Source organism: Aulonocara stuartgranti, assembly GCF_965226115.1.
Source record: "Aulonocara stuartgranti genome assembly, chromosome: 7".
NCBI lineage: Eukaryota > Metazoa > Chordata > Actinopteri > Cichliformes > Cichlidae > Aulonocara > Aulonocara stuartgranti.
In genome coordinates, this window is record NC_138945.1 from 31244699 (window position 1) to 31270078 (window position 25380).

General features: G+C 38.5%; 1 protein-coding gene across 2 annotated transcripts in view; it reads left to right on the forward strand.

Moving 5' to 3' along the window:
* Positions 1-25380, forward strand: part of cntfr (ciliary neurotrophic factor receptor) — a 227353-nt gene that overhangs the window by 180716 nt on the left and 21257 nt on the right. For both annotated transcript variants that reach the window (XM_082538883.1, XM_082538884.1), the window contains exons 5-7: positions 9597-9714; positions 10191-10357; positions 16316-16479. In XM_082538883.1, the coding sequence (XP_082395009.1) occupies positions 9597-9714; positions 10191-10357; positions 16316-16479 (449 nt within the window). The remainder of the gene's footprint in view (positions 1-9596; positions 9715-10190; positions 10358-16315; positions 16480-25380) is intronic.

Sequence of the window (25380 nt, forward strand, 5' to 3'; positions counted from 1 at the left end):
TCTTCACATTAGCTTTGTGCATGTTTTTTGTCATAGGCAACATTTTCAAAATTTCTTTCAAAAAGGTCATTTAATTTGTTTTCCAGCAGCAGAATTGATGAAAAATTCAATATAATCATTTAGTCATAATATGGTTACCACTGAATGATCTCAACCAATGCCTTTTGGCCAGTGTGATACATTTTTATCTACCAGAACCTTCAGATCCACGTTGAATCCACCTGAATGATCCAGTGCGCAATTTTAAATCTTTATTTATTCCTTGTTTCCTTTTTCAATGCATGCTGTCTTTACCTCAGCAGAATAACATGTTACGGGCACCCTTTCACATTTACTAACTGACTCATACAGTACTGAGAAAACACAGACAGTATTCGTTTCTTTTTTGAAGTTTTGCAGGCACTTATACTCTTGCTGACATTGCCAAGAGCTGAAATCTTCCAGCTTGGCTGACAGGGAGCCTGGGTTAGATCGGCTTGTGCACAGCTGGTGTTAGGAGGACCTGATTGAAACCATGTAGCTTAAAGTCTCTGAGCAAACATTCCATTAGAATAGCATTACGGTATTAGTATGAATCACTGTTATTCTGCAGTAGCCCCAACATGTGGCTGCGTAAAATGCTCTATCTCTTGTTAGTTCTATGGGTGTATACGGTGTGTGCATTCGAGCCTCCTATTTTTGCTTTAAGGTACTCGCAGTTCGTGCAGCTGCCTGTTTGACCTTTCTCAACTAGTTTATGTGTGTATCTAAAGGTTTCTCGCTGTGCAGAATGAGTCTTTGTGCCTCCATAGTAACGTGACACCTTTCATAACTCTATAAAGAAAACGTGCTTTATGTAAAAAGACAGCACAGTGTGCTCCCGCACGAAGCTCCTGGCAGAATTAACAATGATGGCCCCGAGCTTTACAGGCCAGACACTTTTGATTTCTCTTCGTCTCCCTGCCTGTCTCGCTGTGTATCTGTCTGTCTGTCTAGCTTTGAAACTGACAGCTAAATTTAAAGGGAGTCAGCTGTTTCGATTCAGACATCAGCGATTCGGGTGTTACCTGCCTCTCTCATAGCTCGCTCTGGGAGTGATGGCAGTTAGCTGTTTGCGCGTTTGGCAGACTGACACCTCTGATTGGTCAATCCCAGGTTGTCACTCATTACACCATCATGGACACATCAGCTAAGAGGCAATTGTCGCTGCAGTGACAGGACCTCGGGCTATTATTGCTGCAGTGACACAGAGCTTTACCTCTTAGCGAGTCTGGAGACATCTCAACTCAAGTGCTTTACAGCACTCAAATTTTAGCTTTGCACAGTAAAAGGCTACCTGCAAGTAAGACCCTACAGTGAAACTATCCGAGTGGTCGATAAGACTAGAAAAGCGCAATATAAATGCAGTCCATTTACGTACTGCTTACTGGAGACAGGATTTTGCACTGATGGAATGGCAATTTCTAGCTTCATTTCTAGCATGATGTCATCCTTTCTCTTTCAGTGGCCAACCATCCATGTAGCGTTCTCTTACTTTGTTTGAGTTAAGCTATTCAAAGGGCTGCTAACATTATTATTTAATTAACATGAACAAAAAATCCCAACATACATAGCAGGTTCATAATTTATATTAAAGTACAGAAAAGAGCTACAAAGAAAGTGTTAGGAATGACACTGATCAAATAGCGTACACACATGGGCAGAACTGCAGAAAATAAGAAATATCCCTTCCATTTCCCACTTGAAACAGAAAAATTATCATTGCAATGCCTAAATTTGTGTCACCCTGTCATACGTACAATTTGACATGCTGCTGGGCTCAGTCCCCTGCTAACCAAATTGTTTGTTGTGTTGCCCTGGCAAAAACAATCTATAAGCAGATCTGCTCAGAGGCATTCAGTCACTAGAATAAAAGGATGAATTTCTTCTTGGTTAAGTGTGAGGGAAAATAAATGCCCACATATGTTTTTTTTTTACTGCTTTTGTTTTGTTTCATTTGTCCTTGTAGTGCCAGACCTTTGCTGTTGAAGTTGTGCACAAGCTGGAAAGGAACTAAAAAAAAAAGTAAAAGTTTAAAAAAGGTCCAGGCATGTGAGACTATGGCTTGAAAAGTTGAATTCCAAGTTTTACTAAGAAGATTACTTTTAAATGAACAAATCACTCATGAATGGCACCGTGCTGTTTCCCCCAACTTTCCTGGCAATCTCCACTGCACTTTCAAAATAAATAATAATGAAATATGGCCAGAATGAAGTAGCATGAAAGGAATCCGCAGCCTCTCATAAGCTTCTGTATTTAAGGCTGCTGGTTTGCGCAGAGTTCTGAGGAAAGTCAAGAACACTCAGTGGACCAAGTCATGTACAAGTTAAAAAAAATCACATATTGTGGAGTAAGTGAATGCATTTGTGCACTGTTACTTATTATTACTTGTTTTTTGTTGGCAGGTGTGAAACCCGCCTTGTCTTGTCTTCTTGTAGATACAGTAGATAGTGAGATGTTGTTTTCAGGCGTGAATCTTCTTGTTATTCCTGAGCTTTGAGCAAGATTTGTGATGTCAGTTGGTTAAGTACATGTGTGTGTGCTTTAGTGGGGGTGAGAGACTGGCTGCAGGGTAATTTAAGTGTCCAGATATAATGGTTGTCTTCCTGTGTCTGACCTTGAGAGCTACAGAGGTCAGTGCAACCCTTTCACCACCTCCATGCCTTTTTTTTCTGTCCTATTTAAAAGATAAATCTAGGTTACTACAGCTTATATATCATGGTTAGATAGCTGTTTCAGTTTTTTTTATAATAACTTTGTTATCAGAGCTTATTAGTGATGGATAAGTATGACAGAATCTTATTATAAAGAGCAAAAATACATTATTTCAAATAATAACCTGTTTGCATTACCTAGTTTCTCTGCCTTTCTCTCTCTCCCTCCTCGTCCCTTATCAACTCCTGATGCTCTCATAAGGTATCCGTCCTCTTTTCATTCATTCATCCCTCACACACGGCTGTTTCCAATTGGCTCACAGACATTCCTGGAATGCCAAGGCATCATTGTGTTGTGCAGTGTGTGTGTCTATGTGTGCGCTTGCACACCCACTGCCCCTCTATTCACTCGCTCATGTTAAGAAACAGCTCTAAACCAGGAGACTGCTGAGAGACAGAGAGTGGTTGGTAGGATGAGAATAAAGATGGATACAGGAGGAAAGTAGAAAAGAAGCAAGAAACAGAAAAGAGAGCTGAGTGTGCACTGCTGAATGTTGTTGATGCAATACCATAAATGATAGAAACGTGGTTCCACGTTCCAGTGTGGTGGGTCGATCTCTGATTCCTCCAGTCTGCAAGCCAAAGTGTGGGCACAGATAAAAACAAAAGCATGAATGCGTGTGTAATTGGGTGAATGGGACTTGTAGTAAGAAAGCACTTTGAGCCCTTATACAGTATAAGTGACAATCCATTTACCATTTACTTTTAAAACATCAACTGAGTGGAGATTATAAACAGTCAGCGTCAGCAGTAGCAAGCAAACCTTCGGCAATCACGCTGCAGTTTCCTCAGAAATGTTTCAAATCTAGAAGATGCACAAAAAGGCACAAAAATGCGTACATATAGTCTTTAAAAAAAGTTGGACGTGCTTTTTAAAAATGCGCTTATCATAACTTCAGACACACAAACTTTTAGTGGTATACAGAACCGCACAACACGCAAGCACAATATGAATGACATTTTTAGTACTCCTGCACTGTTTTGATTATGTATATATAAAATTGCATATTCTCATTACGGACACACACACGGCACACAAGCGCATGCACACTCGTGTGTCCGCGTACACTTTATCATAGCTTTGGAGTGGCAGTTAAAAATATTACACCACAATTACATTACCGTTAGCCAAGACAGCTGGTCTGGACAAAAAGGCACCACAGCGTCTCTACGACTTTGTTCTACAGTTTTATTTACATTCCTTTTTCTCCCATGACACATGACTAAGCTAATCTAAAATGCAGTGAGCCTGGCATTGGCAGGCTGACTCAAGCAGAGACCAAAGCCATCTGCCTAAACAAGTTATGCCATTCAGACCGGTACAGACTCCAAGAGAATATACTTCTTTCCAACAGGATTTCTAAAAATGTAATTTTTACACTAAAAGAGAATTTAGACAGTTGGAGGGATAGGTAGTCGAATAGTTGGATTTGTTTGCTATTGTAACAACACTGGTTTGTAGTTTGTCAAATTGATTCCAGGAAAGCAAAAATAGAATCAGGGAAGGTTGATAAAGTTGCAATTTTGTGTTTTTGTCAGGCCTATAAACTGCCATGTTTATTGCAAAGCGAATGGATGGAGAAATTGGAGCAAGGGAAGAAAATGCATTCATTTTGGTTGTCATAGTCAGAGAATTCACTCCAAACACATACACACACTGCACAAAATGAAATGAATGTGGATGCATATGAACACAAACACAAAGCAACAGGGAGGCTACCAACACAACCAAATAGCATTTACTACAGTGTCTGCAGCCTAGCAACCAGGCAACTGGATGTCATTGTCCCTCATCACATTTCTGTGTTTGTGTGAGTGCTCCTGTGACAAAGATCCTCTTTTGCAAGATCTTGAATTTTTGTGTGACAGGTTTAGAATAGTGGCAGAGAAGAAGAGAGAATATGGGGAGAGCGAAAGAGCTGCAGTGTTTTTTGGCTGCTTATCAATGAAATGAACAAGCTGCTGCCCCCCAACCCCCCAACAAAAATTGATCAAATTCCTGACTGACACCATCTCACTGTAACTTTAGCTGGTAATTCAGTTCAATCGAAATAGAAGCTCTATACTCTTTGGTTCTTTGGTTCACAGTTTTAAGTACATTGTTTTAGTTAATAACTCATGAAGTTACCTTTCAAGAATAAATCTGTATGCATTTCTGCAACTTATTTCCATTAAAAAGTAACCCTACTACTTGAGTATGCACACATGTGGTTTGTGGTTCGTGAGGCTAACAAAAAGCACCTTCAGAATCACGTTTGATTTAGCAATTCAAACCAGATGATGAAAAGGCAGTAATTCAAATACCATTTATTCATGAGCGGTGTACTGTGTGCCATTAGCTCAGGTGCTATGTCACAGAGACACACACACACACACAAATGACCGGCTGCTCAATGTAATTTTAATTTCAATTATTGTTTTATTTGCTTTAATATTTATGCTGCCTTTGTTCTACAGGTGTGTGATCTCTTGTTCTTTTAACTCTACTTTAATGAGATTCATCGCAAGCTTTTGATGTTGTAATATTATTGGAGAAACTGTGCAGCAGTTCTTTGTCAGTGCGCATGCTTATGTGTTGTTTGTGCTTTTTGTTGTTGTTTTTGTTTTGTTTTAAGGGCACATTAGTATAATATGATGAAAGAATGCTGTCTTGTGTCATCTCCTCTACATTTCCCTTTATCTTTTGAGATGTTTCCTCTTTACTTCCACTCATGCCAGTCCATTTGTTCCCTCTTTCTTCCTTCCTCCTCATTTCTCCACTTTTCTATTACAGACCCCTGACCTCAGTTTTTAATTACATTTTAACAGTCTTCGAGAAATCACATATTAATTATTAGCTTAATAACATACATCTCAATGAACTACAAATTAAAATTAGAGCAGTTTACACAAATTGGGCAGTTTACATATAAAATGTGTATAAATGTAAGAAAGAGATGGGAGAAACTCCCTTAACCTCCTAGGACCTGGCATCCACATATGTGGACATCACATTTTGGGTTATTTAGACCAAAATACTCAATTTTGCTCTACAAGGGCCTGATATCCACTTACGAGGACATTATACTGCTAGTGTTCTATCAAAATTTCAAACAAGTATCCTCATATGTGGCTCTTATTTTTCTTCAAAACAAAAATAAGGTAAAAAAAATAAATTGGTAATTCTTTGTTTTTACATATCAGGCCCCAATATGTCCAAATATCAAAGAGAAATTAAAAATGCATGTCGTGGAAGAGTTCGGGTCTTAGGAGGTTAAACCTGTTGATATGTTGATGTTGATAGACTGCGCAACTTCCTTGTTTTTAAACTGAGTTGTCAGAGTATCTTAGTAAGGCTAAGGGTGGGATAGATGTTTATCTTCCATGAGTCGACCAATATATTGCTTTTTCAAAAATCACCAAATATCAAATAATAGTATCAGTCCCAAAAATTCTATATTGGCTAGGCTCTATTTGAAATCAAACTGATTTGGAGTTAGTTATATTGGACAGAGGTTAATCACTGTATCCACATTAGTCCATTTTTGTCTGTGTTTATTGTTATAACTGTGTTATCTGTCTCCACACACACATAAACCGTAGATTTGAAAAATTGTTTAGTATCAATGGTAAAGGGGTTAGCACTGTCACCTTACAGCAAGAAGGTCCTGGGTTTGAATCCATTGGGTCCATAGTGTCTGTGTCAGCCGTGGAACAGACTGGAAACCTATCCAGAGTGTACCCCACTTCTCACCCTATGATAGCTGGATTTGCTCCCAGCGATCGTGGATGGGTAGATGGAGAGAGAGAGATTTCTCGCTCCTGATAAGCCATACATCAGCCCCCTTTGAAGAACCCTGCAGTAGAAGCTGCCCTTTCAAGGTGTTTCAGTGGTAGTTTGACTGACACTACTCACATCTGGGAAAATGAACTAAATTAAAGGCGCAAACACTCCAGAGCTCAAACAAACCACTACAAACACGGCTGGCATGAGCACACACACCTATGCTCATCTTCTTTACACCTGATATCTCTCGCCAATCCGCACAATTTTTGTCTTTCAACTTTCCTCTTGCTGCTTCTCTTTCCTCTAACAGACTAATCTTTAGCTGCTCTGTCTGAGCTTTTCCAACTTTGTAAAAAACCCTTTTGACTAATTATGGATGATTCCAGGAGAATGACAGCAGCCTCAGTTCTGTGTGTGTGTGTGTGTGTGTGTGTGTGTGTGTGTGTGTGTGTGTGTGTGTGTGTGTGTGTGTGTGTGTGGGTCTGTACTGATAATAGTGTGTGGCGATGTCTGTGTTTAACATTGTGTTTTCACGACTTTGACTGAAACTCTCAGATGAGAAGCCAATTGATTGAGATGGCCCCAATTAGTCTCCACGATTAATTGAGTGCGATTGGATGTCGTCCATGGCACCTCATCATTAGACGTTATTGACGGTCTAATTAGTTGCCTTGGTGACCGTTTAAACACAGTTGATTGTGTGTGACAGTGAAACGACCCCACCGCAGCCAATCATGCATACCTCTTGCTTGTGGGTGTGTGAGAGTATGCGTGTTTGACCGTATACACCTTTAGGGAGGTGTTCCAAGAAATTTACAAGGATGTTGCAGGAAAAAACAACAACAAGATGCTGCTAGATTATGCTTAATATTATTTTTGTTATTATTATATCCACCAAGCCATAATAAGTGTGCATCCAGAGAGAGAAAGTGCTGAGATAGGAAGAAAAAATATTTTTGGTTCTGAAACTGTGGCCGCAGATTAATTAGATCCACTCAGTAATTATAAGTGGTGACTGGAACATTAAGAAACTGTGGATAAATCACACAAGCAAAAGTGGTACTCACATCTGATAGAGTAAGTCACTTTGCATCTTTTTTTCAGACCCAGGGAACGTTTGCCACTGATGAGATATTTGGCATTTCCATTTATTTAATCAAAAATGTAACGATTATTATAAATCACTTCAAAGAGTGATCTCAATTTAAATAGGCTATCTAGCACTGTGCAAAAGTTTCAGACATTTTTGATTTTTTGACTTTTTGCTGTAGGAATACTTATGATTGATCCCAAATTCACTCTGTAGCATGATGCAATTAACCCAGACGCACAACCAGGGTCCTAAATAACCATTTTCAGCAAAGACGAGAACAGTCAATCCTGAGATGATGTGAGTCCCACAGAGCTTAAGTGTATCCCGGAGAATAAGGGCTGCTTTGAAGTCAGGCCAGTCATACTGGAAATTTAAATGTAGATTTTATTTAATAACAACAAGGACTGGATAATTCACTTTAAATATACTATGGTTTCAGTAACTCTAGGTAGTGTTGAAAATATACATTTAATTACATTGAATTGAAGTAAAATAATCATTAAAATAAAATAGAATTCATTTTGATTCTAAATTGGAATATAACCTAGTGTTTATTACCACTGTACTGACATTTTAAATTAGAATTACACCATCCCTGCATAAATCATCCCAATAACTACTTTCCCGAAGTCATTTGAGTTGTCTCTATCTAAATCTTATCAAGATGCTGCTGTTTGAAATATTCACTTTCTTCTCACATTGGTCAAAACAACAGACAGACAGACAGACAGACAGATTAAAGTTTTTTTGTCATTATGTCTTCACATAACAAAATACTGTGCATTAGCACTCAGAGTAGAACAGAGAGTTTAAAAACACAGACAAACACACAATAAATAAAAAACAAAAAAGGGAAATAGAGTGTACAATAGGATATGCAATAAGCAAACAATTTAAGAAGCAGTATTGTATTAAGTGTTGTAAAGTGCAGTTGTCTGGAGCATGTCCTCAGCCCTAGATATATAGCTAGATACACACACACAAACACACACACCCCACAGTAATCTGAATAATTGATGAGTACCTTCTAGTGTGTAATTATAAGCCATAATTTAGATCAACATCAGCTAACTGAAAAGGAAGGATGATTAGGTGAAAGGAAAAGACACAAAAGAACTTCACAAGGGGGGAAATAATGAAACTCACTAAGATTGGTTTTAGCAGTGGAGCTGTGTCCATGCGCTATATTCGCTATAACAAAGGTAAAATGTTGAAAAGTTGTGTGGAGAGAGAGGGAGTGGCAGACGAGTACATGGTTGGCTAACCGTGAAAAAGAACCCTAATCTCAGAGGAGGTTAGAGCTGGTGTAACATCACGTTTTCTTGCCAAACTTTTTTATTCTTCTTGTGCTCTACCACTTCAATATCCTCTGTGTCTCCACAGCATAAACACCGGCACCCCAACGCCAATCCCCCAAACACTGCAACCCTTTCTCCTTTGTTTTTTCATCATTTCCTTTACTCTATAAACAGAATTCAGACAAATAAGAAAACAAATCACCACAAATTATTTATTTCCTTCTTTTCTTTATTTTAATTTCTTTTTTTGATTCTCTCAGCCACAACGGCAAACAGCACTGATATAGAGAAGAAATGAAAACATCACTTTTAATTTTGCCTGAGATTAACTTTATAGAAAAGTCATACTCTAAAATTTCCATGATTTTAATTAAACTTTCATTAAATTTTAATTAGTCTTATTAAATATTTAAATATAGTACGCAACAACAACAAAATTAATTACGTTTTCAAAAAACTTGGCAGAACCATGTCTTAATTTTAACTGAGTAGCAGCCTTTTCAATTAAACATTTGATGGAAACTGAATTATGCAGTGAGGTAATGTGTAAGGCACTGTTGCCTTGCCTTTGAATATTGCAATGTGCATTCATCTGATTGTGATCCCTCCTCTTGATATGCTTCTTTTCATGTCTGCCTCAGTTGTATACATGTAGATATTCATTAACCATCTTCCCCTCCCTTTTCTTCTCATTATTCTCTCTATAGTTCCCCCTCTGGAGCCTACTATCACTTGTAGGTCCAACACCTACCCTCAAGGTTTTTACTGCAGCTGGCACCAGCAGCATTCAACGTACATCAACACTACATTTGATGTGGAAGTACAGTAAGTGCATTTTATGCATATACAGATGTTTCAGGATGAAACCTGTGGATTTCTGAAGATTATTTCCTGTTATTTTTGCCATTATAATAATAAAACAGTAAGAGTGATACAATCATTTTGGTTCATATCTTAGTCCAACATGGCAAACAAACAAGTCTCGGTTGCCTAGACGAGTTTTAGCATTTTAGAAGTGGGTCTCTGTCAAGTTCTCTTTGAGACTCCCAGAGTCCCACAGCCAACACCATGGCAGGTGCTTTCATTGAAGGTGTAACACTAATATTATTCTCTTTGAATAAAGATGAGGAATGGGCCATAGCTAAAGATTAATTAATAGCAAGCCCATGTCTTTAGTGTTCAGTGTTTGTGTTAAGTATCTGTATCATTCAGTCTTTAGTCTACAACAGTTTTTGCCTTTAAGCAGAAAACCTGCAACAGCTGTTCCTTTTTTCCCTGTTCTCTCACCTTTTTCTCTTCAGACATAACCAGCGTTCACTCGAGGTGAAGAAAGATTTGTTCCACAAGAACCGCTGCCATGTACGCTTCCCAGAGGTTTTCTCCAGCTTCCCCTACAAAGTTAATGTAACAGCCATCAATGCTTTGGGGAAAGCTTCTGCCACTAAAACTTTTGAAGAGTCCACTATAGGTAAAACATGCTCTGTGTTATGCTTTGTGGTTTCTGTTACATTCTCTTTTCCTGTTCCTTCACTCCGTTGCATCTTAAAGCACTCATGAAGTTGCGTGTGTTGACCAAATGTGACTCGAAATGAATTACAGGCTTTTTGCAGAAGCTACACAGAAAGGAAACAGTTGTGCTTTCTTATTAAGTTTTGCTCACAATTAGAGGGTTCCATTAAGCCCTGAATTCAAAGAGTTTAAATGAAACCCACACTGACATTTTGAAAATCTTACAAGTATTTGCTCCTAAACCGTTCCGCTCGCAACAAATTACCACTTTTTCATTAAAATCGTTATCCGCACATAGTTCAGGGACAAATGTAAAATGTTTTTCCCACAAAGATTGACGGGTATTTGGCAAAGGAAAAAACTAAAATGCCGAGTGTCAAGGCATCTCTTTGTGTGTGCCAACCGCCGAGCAATGTTAATGCATTTGTTTGCTCACAGATGACTGATTTCATTCATTTCTGGTTCCCTTTGGAGATTTGTTGCACACACAGCAATGCTTGGTGCCAGGAAGACATAGAAAATTGAAAATGCAATGGCCAAATAAATGTCACCCAGCTGATAGCAGAAGTGTACAGTTTTGTTTGGGGTTTTTTTGTTTGTTTTTTTAACCCACAGCATAGTCCATTAGCGAGAAACCCACTGACTGTGCATCCGTGCCATTACCAAAAGCAGCAGATAATAAACAATCGACCTCTGAACCTTTTCTGCAGCAAACAGTATTTAATTGAGGTTTGGACAGGATGTGATGGTCACAAATCAATGGTCTGGTTTCTCACTTTCCCTCAGCCAAAACACCAGCTGCCATATCAGCACATTTCTGATCTAAAAAAAAACAAAAACAAAAGAAGCCATAAATGTGCTTCAAGGTTGATTTTTTTTTTTACTTTCAATTAATTAATTCATTATGTGGCGAGTAATTTCAAAATTAACTTTGAATTGTGAAGTTTTTCATCAGTTACTCTACCAAAGGCCACATAATAACAGCAGTACTCTTGAAATTCACAAGCAACTCTGACTGGAAAGCAGTGAAGAGGAGAAATTCATTTTAAAGAAGGAATGAGGAGTACTTTGATAGATAAGGGAACTGCTGCCAGCAGTCCTCAGCTCTATTGCATTGCTTAGGGTGATATGGGTGTGCATGGTGCATAAACACACACAGACACCAATGGGGCTGTGAGCGATTGTGCGGAGTGTCGGTTGAGAGGGTTAGGTATTGAAAATGAGAGACAGAGAGAGAGAGGAAAGAAAGAAAGTCTGTGTGTGTGTGTGTGTGTGTGTGTGTGTGTGTGTGTGTGTGTGTGTGTGTGTGTGTGTGTGTGTGTGTGTGTGTGGTTGTGTGTGTGTACACATAAGTAACCAAATGAGGCAGTGACATGCTCTGCCAAGCCCCGGACACAGGACTCATGAAAATGCTAATGGTAGCCGGATTAGTGCTTTGGCTGAGGAAATATCCCTCAACTATCGGTAATAGCAAAATACCCCACTGCAAAATACCATTTAATTCTTCCTTCTCTTCATTTCCTGAAAAGTGTAACTTTGCATTTCTTTCCCACCTTTATTTCCTCCTGTTTTAATTCCTTCCTTCCTGTTATCGCTCCCTCTCTTTTGCTATTATCAAACAATCATTTTATTTCACTTTTTTTCTGCATTTTTCGTCCATGCTTCTGGTTGTTTTATTTTTTTTAAGCCTTAAAACATACTTAGTTGCTTACAGCTACATATAGCTAGGTGTTACATACTCTGGTCTGAATAAAGTAAAGTTTGCTTCTTTTGAACTGTAGATCTACACGCAATCACTCGCTTTTCCTCCTGGATAACTGATACAGCTGTCATTGATCCCAAAGAGAAGCGGTGGCTACAGAAACTTTCTGTCACTGACTCTAGAAAACAAGCCCAAACCTTTGCAAAGTTGCAAAGTTTGCAAAGTTGCTAGTTGAAAGGCCAAAACTTCTAACAAAGTATGTTTTGAAACTTAGCCCTCCTGTCTCTCCTCACCTCATCTGTTCTTCGTTCCTGCATTGTTAAAAGTCTTTCTTATGCCATTCTATGATGTAAGTCACATTCATTTTCAGGGACAACGAGGCAGATCGTAAATAAATAAAACAATTTCATGCTTCCTGGTTCACTTCTGAATTCTGAGCGGGAGTAAGACGGTTCTCAACTGTCCTTGTTCATCCGACCAAAGCTGGGGCGGAATTAGATGAGATGAGATGTGTGTGCTTGCGTGTGTGTCCCTACATGTGTGTGCTGTGGGTGAAGTTACAAAGAGAACCCTCAAGGAAGCTCCACACTCATCAAATGATAACTTAAAGCTTTCTAGTGCCAAGATGATCAAACGCTAACTGATCTTGCCGAGCTTTAAAGGCTTCTACAGTTAAAGTATTTTCACTTACAACAAAGAGCTTTTTTTTGCTGGCAGTTCTGACAGCAGCCCACCTGAGCACCCGCTGTCATTCAGCTTTACTACATTACTCATCCAATGAGATGAAAGACAATATGTTGTAACCTAATTCCACCAGGTCAGAGTAGCTGCAGTAACTGAAATCATTGAAATTATTTGTTACTTGTGTCATGCTTTGAATTGTTTCTTAGAAGAGAGGTCTTCATTCGGGTGTATTAACTTGGGATAGTCTGTGGGGGCTACAATAGTCAGCCAGAAGTAACCAGTCAAAGTATATTTTTAATGTGTCTCTGCTGTTTCACCAAATGCTGAAGGTGCTCTTTCGGCCTGAGCTCTAGTGACTTATTTTAAAGTTCAATAAATCAGTTTGAGATGCAGTCATGAAAGGATGGTTATCAAAAATACTCAGCAAAGTAATCCTCACACTATTACACCTGGAGGCAGCATGGATACCTGTTTTCATGTTTATACCAAATTATGAGCCTACCGTCAGGATTCAGCAACAGAGATCGAGTCTCATCAGACCGGGATTTTTACTTTTTTTCCCAATCTTCTGTTTTCCAGTTTTGTAGACTCAGTTTCCTGTTCTTAGCTGACAGGAGTGGCATCCCCTTCAGGGTCTGACACATTGTACGTTCAGAGAAACCCTTCTGTTTCCTTGGTTGTAACAAGTGGTTATTTCATTTACTGTTTCCTTCGAACTAGTCTGGCTGTTTTCCTCAGACATCAACAAGACATTTTTGCCCAGAGAACTGTTGGACACTGGCTATTTTCTGTTTTTTGGACCATTGTCTGTAAACCCTACAGATGGTTGTGTGGGAAAATCCCAGTAGATCAGCAGTTTCAGAAATACTGGACCATCTGGTACCAACAACCATGCCATGTTCAAAATTATTCTTTACCTCAAAGCTGCGAAGAAGAATTTTAGAATTTTGTAAAATTCCTCTTGGAAGAAAAAAAAAAAGATACCAGCTTTAGTAATAAGATCTCGCATTGTATAACTTAAAAAAATAACACAAAATGAAACTTCAAACTTTGTGTAACTTAAACAAATTAAAACCACAGTCGTGCAAAGATTAGTCCTTAAATTTAGCCAACAGAATTGCTTGTGCTTTGGCTTTTGACTCTCTTTCGCGCGTGCAATCTGTCCATTCACAAATTCAAAAACAGGCTACTTTCAGAAACGAGATTTTGATTTGGGACTTCATTACAAAAACTCTCAACTGTCATTACACCTTAGACAAGATTCAATGATCAATGTGCAAGATAACACTGCAGATCAATTTTCCCATTTGTGCAAGTGCACTGCTAGACGATGTCATCCAGCACATCAGTGAATTGATGTCCAGATTTTGTTCTTTCTGAAAAGCCTATTTATTTGAAGAAAAAAAACAGGCTACACCATTAGGTAGAGGGAATAGACACATGGCAGTCGTGTTAGAAACAGTAAATCAGAGCATTTCAGAGAAAACGAAAAATACATGCATGTATAAATAAATGCACAGCACTCTTTTGCAGAATTTACCCTTTTTATGTTTAAAGAGACCACATGTTGAAGCTATATATCAGATACATTTTCCACCATTTTTAAAAGAAAAAAATTAGTTTGTCTCTCGTCTGTGAAAGATTAGATTTTTATGTTACAGTACATCGACAAAGGGGAAAATAAGGGACTGCAGTTACTGTGCAATATGAGACTGAGGATAGAGGGCCAGTAATGTGGACACAAATGAAAGAACAAAGCTAAAGCTGGAATGACAGGCGTTTTTAGGCCAGGCAAGAACATATCGAACAACGGGATGTCAAAAAAATTGAAACCCTGTGATCACATTTTTTGTCTTTCTTTTTGTTTATGTTTCTATAGCTTGTTAAATCACATGGTTGATTTTATCTTCAAACTAATTCTGGGCATATAGCTGACAATATTTTTTTCCTGGTATTTGCATTGCACAAATTTAAATCTGCATTTGCATCGGTCAGTAATGTCCAAACACTTCTTGTCTCGGTAAATTTCACACCCTTCTTTTAAGTGTAAATCCTCTCTTTCTTTTATCTCTCATATAAAAAAAGCACTCCTTTGTCACGCCCCAGCTGCTATCGCAGAGGTCATCAAGTGAAGGATGTGTTCATTACTCATGCAACACAAAGCTACTAGTATATGTTTCAGGTGTTTAAAAACCTAAGGGACGCCCCACCCAGACATATTTCTCGCTGTTTTGTTCTGTGCTTGCACATGTTTTTCCTCTGTTAGGTGCTGTTGAACAAAGAAAATTTATTCTCTCTGGTCTCTGCTGGCTTTACATTGCTCTTGCTCTGCCAGCATGCAATTTTCTTTTTCTTTTCTTTGTGTGCTTCCCTAGTTTTTTCGGGATTTTTAAAATTTACTTGAAAGTCAAAAAGAGATTGTTAACATCTCTTTCTCAAGTGAGAAAGCAGTCTTGTTTGTATGTGCCAACAGCCATCTTTCGTATTTTCAATCATTAATTATGTGCTGCCTGTTTATGAGTCTTCATAAGTATGCATTACCTTTTTATCCACATTGCTTTCATCCACTGCTGCCATCAGTATGTTATCAGACATTGAGATTATTACTGTGGTTTTCCATTTGCTTGTGTAATGCTATGTTTGCATCTAGATGGGAAAGGGTTTCATGTAGCTTAAGTGGCAGGCCGGTGTGTTCCCTTGTGGGAGTGATCTAACAAAGACTGGGTCATTCAATATCATCTGAAAAGCTTTCAATTGAATTCTCTCAATCTCTCTGTCTTGGTGTGTTCCTCAGTGGACAGGTATTCAGACACACATGCCTTTTCATTGGGGAGTGATGGCTTCTCATCTTCTGTCTTGCCACAGATACCTCAGACACTTTTTTCAGCTAAAGCTTTTTATTTCAGTTCAGCCTTATTTAAAGTCTTTCTTGCATTAGAATACATTGCGACCTTAAGCATGTACTAATAATAATGGTAGTAGCAATATTAAATAGATCCCTTCTATCATGTCAAGACTTGCAAGATATAATAAAAAAATAATAAAAATTCTAAATCATGTTTCAGAGGCTGGAAGATCCTAAATAGTGAATGTATTCTGTCTTCAATTCAACAGGTGCTTCTGTTACACCACCCCTGCCTGTCTTTTCCCCTTCCTGCATGTTTCAAAGCTCTCACTTTTCATTGCAAGTTTTTATTTGTGCAGATATTTGCTGGACAAATAGTGTTGCAGGTCTTTGGTGAAAGTTCATATTTGTTGTTCTCTAAATTGACATTTCACCAATTAACCTTGAGAGTGCAGCCAATTGCTGCTGACCACTGCTAGACTTGAAACTATGAAAATTGTTGTTATTCTTCTAAAGTAAAAAAGAACAAAAAAGTGTGCAATGATATAAATAAGTATCATTAAAGTAACAAGTTAATGCCTTAACTCCACCTTTATGACACAATTTAGTGCTATATAAAACATTATGCAACTGTCTGAGTGACCTTAATATTCCCCTTTAACTAACTGTTTATACCCACTTTACAGTAAAGCCAGACCCCCCGGAACGTGTGACAGCGACCCCGATCCGCTTCAACCCTCGGAGACTGGAGGTATCCTGGCACAGCCCCGCCACGTGGCCTGACATAGATAACTTCCCTTTAAAGTACTTCCTTCGATACCGGCCGCTCATCCGAGAGCAGTGGCAGCATGTGAGTACCTTTTACACTAGTGCTCACAAAGGCCCCCCCTCCCCCAAAACATGGTGCGATGAGAAATACGATGTGACGTGTTGCTATGCCATTATGAAAAAGGTTTTATCCAGTGGAGCAGAGAAAATTAGCTTTATTAGTTAGTGCAAAGTAGAAAAGTTTTGTTTTTCTTTTCTTTTTCAGGAAAATTTTAACTTACAAGTGGAATATCTGGCACAAGCCAAAAACAAGAAAGAGGTTATAAATGGTCAGAACAGTTTGCTCAAACACTGTTTTCTTAGTGTCTGCAAGTCAACACTAGGATAGAAGTTAATTATTAATTATTGGTGCTCTAAAGAAAAAGGGTCTCAGATAGCGCAGCCAGAGTTTGAAGTTATCACAAAAAATAATCTTTTAAATGGAAACGGCATACTGCTTTTTTTCTTAAAGCGCTAGGAAGTATCGTTTCACGTTATAATCTTATTTTTCCAAGAAATGCTTACTTATCTGGCACTTTTATTGAAACACGGGGATAAGCCTCTTTTTTTCTTCTACATTTGATCAATAGTATTTCCCAAGGTAAATTGAACATAGAAATTGTTTGTTTTTTAAAAAAATCCCTGTCAAGAGATGCCTCTGAGAACAATTACTGAATATTACGAAAAATTGGAGTTTGATCCCTGGTCAGACAGACACAATTGCTCGGCTGCTTTGGTGTATGTTACTTAATCTGAGTATTTTTTTTGTGGGTTCAATTCCCTGAGGGCTTCATACAGTAAAAGCATATGTGTCCACTATAGGATTCCTGGGATAAAAGCTCTGTCTACCAAGGTCTAATATTACAGGGTTATTAACATGTCAATGGTTTGCTAAGGTGTTGTTCCAAGAGCTTGAGTTACAGAGCCTGGCTTGGAATCACATGGACACACTAACACACACAAATTATAAACCAATACCTTTTTTTCTCTTACTTCATTCATCTTGTCTGTCCTTCAACACCTTCTTGTGTCACTGTCTTTGTATTTCACTCCACCACCCTCACCCCCAGTTTCTTTGTTTTACTACTTTTCCTCTCAGCTTTCTTTGGTTTGAACTGCGGAAAAGTTCGTCTGATGGTACTTCTTTGTTTCTTACTTATTCTACACTTCAAATAAGAAGAGTTTTGGCAAGGTTGTAGTTCTGTACAGCAAACCTTAAAGCATTTTGGTGTCGAGTTATTTCGTGATAGTGATTTAGGTCTATTCACCCTCCAAGCAGGCCATCATGAGCTTTACAAGAAAGGGGAAAACAACTGCAAAGCTGAACCGAAGACATCAACAAAAAATCCAGGCATCCTTTATTAAACCCTCCTCCTGATAAGCTGGCTTTAAGACCCTTCACAGCAATGAACTGAAAGTCTAAATAATTGCTCAGCTGAAAATTAATTAGAGCAATTAGAGCAAATGGTTTAATGTTTCGAATGAGTCATGAAGTACAAGAATTGCCAAGTCCCTGCTTCTCAAGTGTGGGGATTTGTTCAGTTTTGTATAATTGACTGCCAAATTGCTTTTAGGTTTTAGGTAACATAATAGGTATTTGGTTTTAAAGAACAGAATGGGAACAGCCAGCAGAACCAAGTTCACTTAGTTATTACCACATCTCTCACATCCTTACAAACACAAAGAAGCGATATCAGAAATGATATATAATCTCTTTGTGTTACATCTTTCTACAAATCTTCCGTGACACAGTCACACATATGAATGGCAAAGTGCTATTTTATAAACACGTTGACATTCAGTCACTTCCTGCCTCTCTGTAGTTATAATAAAGCCTCAGATCTTTGTGGTTCCAGCTGATGATTAAATCTGACACACACACTCAAAGTTTTTCTTCTCCCCCTTGCTGCTAATCAATCAATATGTGAACCGACGCGTGACCTGAAAGTTGGGAAACCTTAAGTCAATATTTGGATTTGGTAAGGAGACATAATTTGGAAATTGCATAAATAGAGTCGATGACAGCTGAAAACTCCAAGGTTTTCCGTTTTTGCGGCATTCTTTGATGAATGTTATTGTGGTCACGGTTTTTATTTTTGCAGCCGTTAGTGTGGTTTTCTGAAGGGGAAATTCCGACACCATCACCTCTGGACTTGTGAGCACTTTATAGTTGTGCTTCTGGCTCCCTTTGTTAACAGTCGGTTAACCGTGTTGGCACTGTTCTCAATCACACAGAAAGTGTGTGCTGAATTTGTATTTGTATGAGTTGCCTAATTTCTCCACTAACTTTTACGATTATGCCACTTCATTGAAAAGGTTGAGTGGCAACTAGCAGACAGCCTTGTCATGTTAGAGTACCATTTATTATTAGAGATGTTATAAATGTAATACATTTGTCTAAACCTCGACATAACCTTCTACATTTACACTTTTTTGCAATTGTAATACGCTGGTATTGAGCTTATTGACACTGGTTTGAGTAAAAACACACCCAGAGTAGGTTGATTGAAGAACGAATGACACAGCAACCAAAATTGCAGCTTCAGTTGCAAATATTTTGGCTTCTTGATTACTTCCACACCGTCTTGTTTGAAGAATAGTAAATAGGGCAGACAAAGCTTCTTTCAGATAATTTTGAATGCCACTATACAAGTGAACCTACTACTTCTCCTGCCGCTCCCTTATGCGCAAGGGGTCGCCACAGCAGATGGATGACTTGGCACAGCCCTCCCAGGGATTTGTGTCTCTTGTGTCTCTTTCCAAACTTGAACCAGGGATCTTTCATGTGTTAGACCACATTATTAGACCACATCGTTGCAGAAATTTAAAATACACTGAATCAAGAACTGTACTACTATAAAAAAAAAAAAAAGTTTATTTTAGAAAACCCAGCTTTTGGCTTGCTACTGCCCTTGTTGAGGATGGGTTTAATGACTATCTATGGTAGTGCACTGTAGCAGCAGATATTTGGATTTAGAACTATCAAGCTGTGACATAAATCAGTAATTGAAGTTTAATGAGGCTGCCAAAATAAAACGCACTATTTACTGCCCCCCATATATACTTGATTGATTTTAGTATCAGAGGTTTAATACAACTTGAAGTGCTTAGTGTTGCTTAGGAATTCTCCTTTAATGTGGTCGGACAGCAGAGCTGGGTGCGAATGGCTTTCACATGTTATATTTTGAAATGTGTTTTCAGTCAGAAATGAAAGCGGTCATGTGATCAGACTGATCCTCAGAAGAAACCATCCATCGTGCTGAAGAATGAGGGGATGACTGGGACAGATAGGTAGAGTGATGGAAAGTCAGATGGGTGGAGGCAAATGAGGAAAAGTTTTGAAGTAGAGATGAATGGAGTGTGTTAGAGAAGGAGATTGGGCGTTAATGGACAGCAGATGCTCATAGATACAGTAAAACGAGACACATAAATGAGATAGACATGCATAGATACACAGATGCATTTGAACTCGAGTCCAAGACAAGGGGGACAGAAATATAATACAAAGTCCACATTTGAAAAGATGTAAGGTGAAATTGAGCGCATAAGACTGAAACCATATTAGTTGATTATGAAAAGTGACAGAAGAATGGATGGTTAGGGAGAGAGGTATGGAGAGAAAAAGAGAAATTGCTGTATGGAGAGCAGTGTGACAGATAAATGGATGAAAGTTGGAGAGACGTAAAGAAAAAGGGAGCACAAGAGGCTGCTTTGAAAGTGAAGTTTTATAGGCTATTGGTTACCTGGTGTTTGAAGTTTAAGGGAGGTAGATGAATGGTTCATTGGGGGGGGATGAGAAAATATATCTGAAACATTTTAAGCCTTAAACTAGTGGAGTGAATGGAGAAAAAGGGAGGGGGAAAAGCTTTAGACTTAGCAGAAACAAGCCCATTGGGGAATTGAATTGTACATATATTTTTTTAACCTTTAAGTAGGTGTGCCAGACATAAAAACAGCTACAAAAACACTAAAAACCAACAGAATGGTGCTCTTATTGAGCTAGTGGTGGTTTGTAAATGGATGTAGTGCAAAGTAAAGTGCAGCATTAACAGTGAAGCCCCCCCACCACCTAAATGTTATTTCTCTTAGATAGCTGAACTTCATGGCATGGAATAATTTACTGCTTTGCTGGATTTCGAAATGGGAACGCTTTTTAAATGTTTATTTTTCTGTGCCTGCCAAACAACTGATTTGTGTAAAATTACAACTAGTTTAGGAGTCTTGGTACTGAGCTTTTTTCAGATCATGAAGCTGCTATTACACATTTGAAACAGTGCACAGTCATTTAAAAAAGAACGTTTTTGTAGTCCTGTGAAACCCTAAATACAGCCTAACTGCTTCCATAGGAATTAGTAGGGCAAGCAGCATCCAAGTGCTGCTAATTAAATGCCCTCAATCATCAGTGACCCCCTCTTTCACGAGCACGAGTTTGAAGGATTGCTACATCCTAAAGTCAGACTGTGCAGTCCAACAGCTACATCTCCACTCAAGTCCACAGGCCTCAGTTAGCATGTGCAAATAGAAGAAAAAAACGCTAAAAAGTTGCAAAACACTGAAAAAGTATGAAGAAATTAAGACAAAGTGGAGCTGTTTGGCCACAAAGCATGGTGCCATGCTTGGTTAAAACCAAACACAACATATTAGTACAAACACTTCATACCAGTCAGACCTCAACCTGGCTGAAGTGCTGTAGCAGGACCTTAACAGAGCTGTATATAAATAAATGTGTTTATATGTGTGTGTATATATATAAATTCTATGAGCTACCTAACCATGAGATGTACTTAGTTTTTCACAGCATAGAGTAATGTGATTTGTAACACACACATATTGCCCCTAGGAACAAGTAAGTCACCGATATGTGATTCCCTTGTAGTTCAGTAAAAGCAAAAAAAAAACCAAAAACATATTAATTATTGATCAGTAACTCGCTGTAAAACAATGTAGGATGATGTGCGTGAGCTGGCATCTTAGTTGTTGGCAGATAGCCACACTTCATACACATCATTATCACACCACTGTGTTATATCCCTGGATTCATCAGTGGTCATTTCACAACAAGGAATGCACATACTTGCTCCCAACCCTTTACTGACTCTTTGTCATCAACAGGTTTCAATTATTACAAATTAAGCAAGTGAGTGTTAAAAAAAAGGAGGATTTAATCCATGAAACTTCCTCTTCCCCTGTTCATAAAATTGAATTTCTTTCATTTAGTGTCAACTAAAAACACCTTAAATTCAGAGAATGACCGCAGCCACCGTTTCGCTTCACATTACGTCAGTACACTTTATCAAGAGCGAATTATCAAAATGAGAACAGAAACAACACATGAAAATGCATCTGTATATCTCTAAATGGTCGGTGAATTGTTTTGTTTCCCATGGCCTTGTGTGCATCGTTTCCTCACGCTCCCTTCAGACAGAGGTGAGCTCATACACTCACAGCAATTAAAGCAATGGACCAGTAACTGTGATAAGAACAATTTCAGATTGCTCAATATTCAGTTCATGGTATGAAACTGCATCTGCTGTGCTGTAATTGCCCTTTGGGGATGATGCTGAACTCCAGGCAAGTGAAAACACAGATATTTTCATGCAGACTCGGAAACACACACAGAGACAGATACGCAGATATGCAATTAAATGCTGGTATGCATATAAATCAATACTCACAAATATCACTGCACACATACATTCTTTTGCTTCATAATTACTAAGCCTACCATGCATACAAATGTCAAGAAATCTCTAGAACATGCATGTGTGTATATGCAAAAGCAGCAAACACATAAATTATTGCTTATATTGATAGACTAAGGTGGTTAGTATTGGCAATATGCTGAAATAACCTTTTGCATTTCTGCAAACACCATGTCCACCTACAAATACATACAGCATTCATACACCAGACATAGTGAAAAACAAGAACTGGACAAAAGATGAATAACCACCATGTTAAATACATAAATTCAGAGAAACTGATGGAATAAATGCAGCAGTCGAAGCAGAAAGAAAAGAGGCAGACCTATTTTTTTTCCTTCTTTAATCTTCATCTGCTTGAGCAAAACAGATTAGCCTTTCATTCATTTATTTATTCCACATGTGTGCTGCATCCTCTCTCCGCCATTCATTCTTCTCCCACCTCACATTTGGTCAAGCTTCTGTCTTTTTCCTTTCAGTTTTTATCCCTCCTTTCTTCTCCTCGCTCCTCCTAATTTTTTTTCCAGCTTACGTACCGTATTGTTCCCGTCTTGCCATCAGTCCTTTTCCACCTCTCTCCATCTGTTCATCCAATGTGTGTGTATGTTTGCCAAAAGTCTCTCTCATCTAGCAAGCACTTAGATGGATCAATAGTGAGGCACGAGTTGTATTTGTGTGTGCGTACGTTTTAGTTTTGATTTTGGAACATAAATCTGTTTACACAGTCATACGGTATTTCGGGAGGGGTCAAAAAGCAAGTCCTTGGTAATTTTAAGGTTGGAGTCTTGATTTAAGGTTTGGGTAGTGCTAGGCAAGAAGTAGTACGGTTAAGGATATGCTCTAAAGGATTTAATGTAATCTCTTTGGAAGTGATGGAAACATGAAGTCACAATTCACATGCACTGCTCATAGTGAGCGTATTTGATTTTTCTGTAAATTTTTTATGCATATGGTGCGTAACTAGAGTATTGTATTTTCATGAATAACATTATCATGGCAAAGAAAAAGCAGAGATTGGCACTGAATAAGAACTTACTGATGTGCACATCATGAAAGCGAAAAAGTGCTTCTGAACTTTCTCCATCTTCTCTTTATTTCCACCGTTTCTCTTTTTATGTCCAAATTTCCACCTTTGTGTTTACTTTTCACCTTTCCCTCCCACTCTACCATTAGTTTCTATTTCCAGCTTCCACAATCTCTTTTTTTCCCCCTTTCACCCGCTCGTTCATCGACATATGCACCCTTCCACCCATGCATGAAGCCACCTGCCTAACCATCCGTCCCTCAAGCCATCTATTTGTATCTATAGGTGCACATGATAAATGTGTAGACCTTGTTTGGGAAAAACATCCCATCTAAAGGACACTGCCACAGACAGATCATTTATCAAACCCCATTAGGCTGTGCTGTCAAAATACATTACAGCTGGATCAAAACCTTTACATATACTCAAAAACATTTTGCACAGGGAGACAGAGAGAGTGGCATGGTCTTACACTGTGCAAACTCTTAGCATTTTATTAATATGAACTTTTTTTTTATTATTTAATAATTGAATATGACAGTTACATATATTCCCCACAAGAGAAGCCTAAAGATTCTCTAAAGGGGGGAGGGGGGGGGGTTAACAAGTTAAAAGAGGGCATATGAGTCATCCAAGAGAGAGGTCTTATCTTGTGTCTCTTTCCAAGATTGCAGTTGGAATATTTCAGCATTTTCTATTTGTAGTCCTTTAGATGTCTTACTGTGTAAGGGTGAAATGAAGATGAATGGGGCCACTGCCCTCTCTCTGCCTCTATTGATTTCTATATCACTGTGTCAGTCTGGCCTGTCACACACATATCTATCTGCTCTGACTTAGCATGATGGGGGGGTCTTGCTTCTCATGGTCAATATAGTTCTAATTAAATGAACATGACAGACACCAAATGAAGTCAACAAAGCCGTGTTAAGGATTTGGAAAAAAATATATATACCTGCTGCTCTCAGTTCTCTCAAGTTCTCAGTCATGCTTCCCAGATTAGACTGAGTATAGAAAAACTGAAGACTGTGAGGTTTGTTTTACAAGGTGGGGCAACTCAGAGCACAGAGCGCCTGAAGATCGGGTAGCCTTGGCTCATTGACATGTTTCTCCTAAGCAGTTTTTTTGAAGTATGGTAAGGTTTACTGTCTTGCTAAGGGAGACTGCAGCCATTGAGGAGTGCCTTAACAATGCAGGTAATGCTTTATCAGCTGTGATTTTTATATGATAGTATGTTTCAAAATAACATCACACCATGTGGTTCTAATAAGAAAGTAGCCATTGTTGAGCAGCAGTTGAACAAAGCTCAGCATTAATACTTTGTTATCTTATAATTAATCATTTTAATCAGTCCTTGGTTCTTTCCCCCCTTTTAGAATTCACATTGTGAAACACTGCATCCTAATATAATTAATGCTATTTGTCATTTGTCTCATGGTTTTGATTATTTGAGAAATCAAAACATTATTTAATGGATGTCTGACTTCCCGTTCCGCACATGTCAAAGCAAAACATTCGAAGCTTTAAAAATAATTGTTTGGCGCAAATCTCACATCTAAATAACTCCTCTTCTGAGCTCATTCAGTTCATCCAATGACAAGTCTGTGTAAAACGGTAAAGCATGTCAGCTAATTCAAGGTTGAGGGTCCAATGCTTGGTTTTGCTCACCAGCATACTAAAATGGCCTAAGCAGGGAAACTTACCATGAATTCTCTGTATGAGTGGAGAAATATAACACTTACTGCAGAAGTGCTATGTAAATGCTGTTCATAATACGTGGACAATAACCCCTTTTTCCAATATAAGACCATGATTTTCCATTTACTGTCTTAATGTGTGTATAAGGTGTGACATGTCACAGCATCTACATAAGGATGTGTGCATCTTTAAAAAAGGGCAAGCTTTCATTTGATCAGCATTCAGAAAGGCAGGATTATGAGCTGATAAAGACATTCTGGAAATGTGACTTGAGCTTTTAAGAGTTTCTACAGTAGAGGAGTAGGAGAAAGATGAACTCTGATTTTAGGTTTTATGACATGTTCATGTTTCACATCCTTAACACGCTGGCAGATAGCATAAAACAGTGTTAATACAGAGCCAACTCCACCTCCTGTGTTGTTCAAATTACTGCACGCTTTTTAAGGGTGTAAGGTCTAGTCCGGGATTTTCGATTGGCTGGTGGGGGGGTTCCTTTTACAGTAATTGCTGCTATGGTGATTGG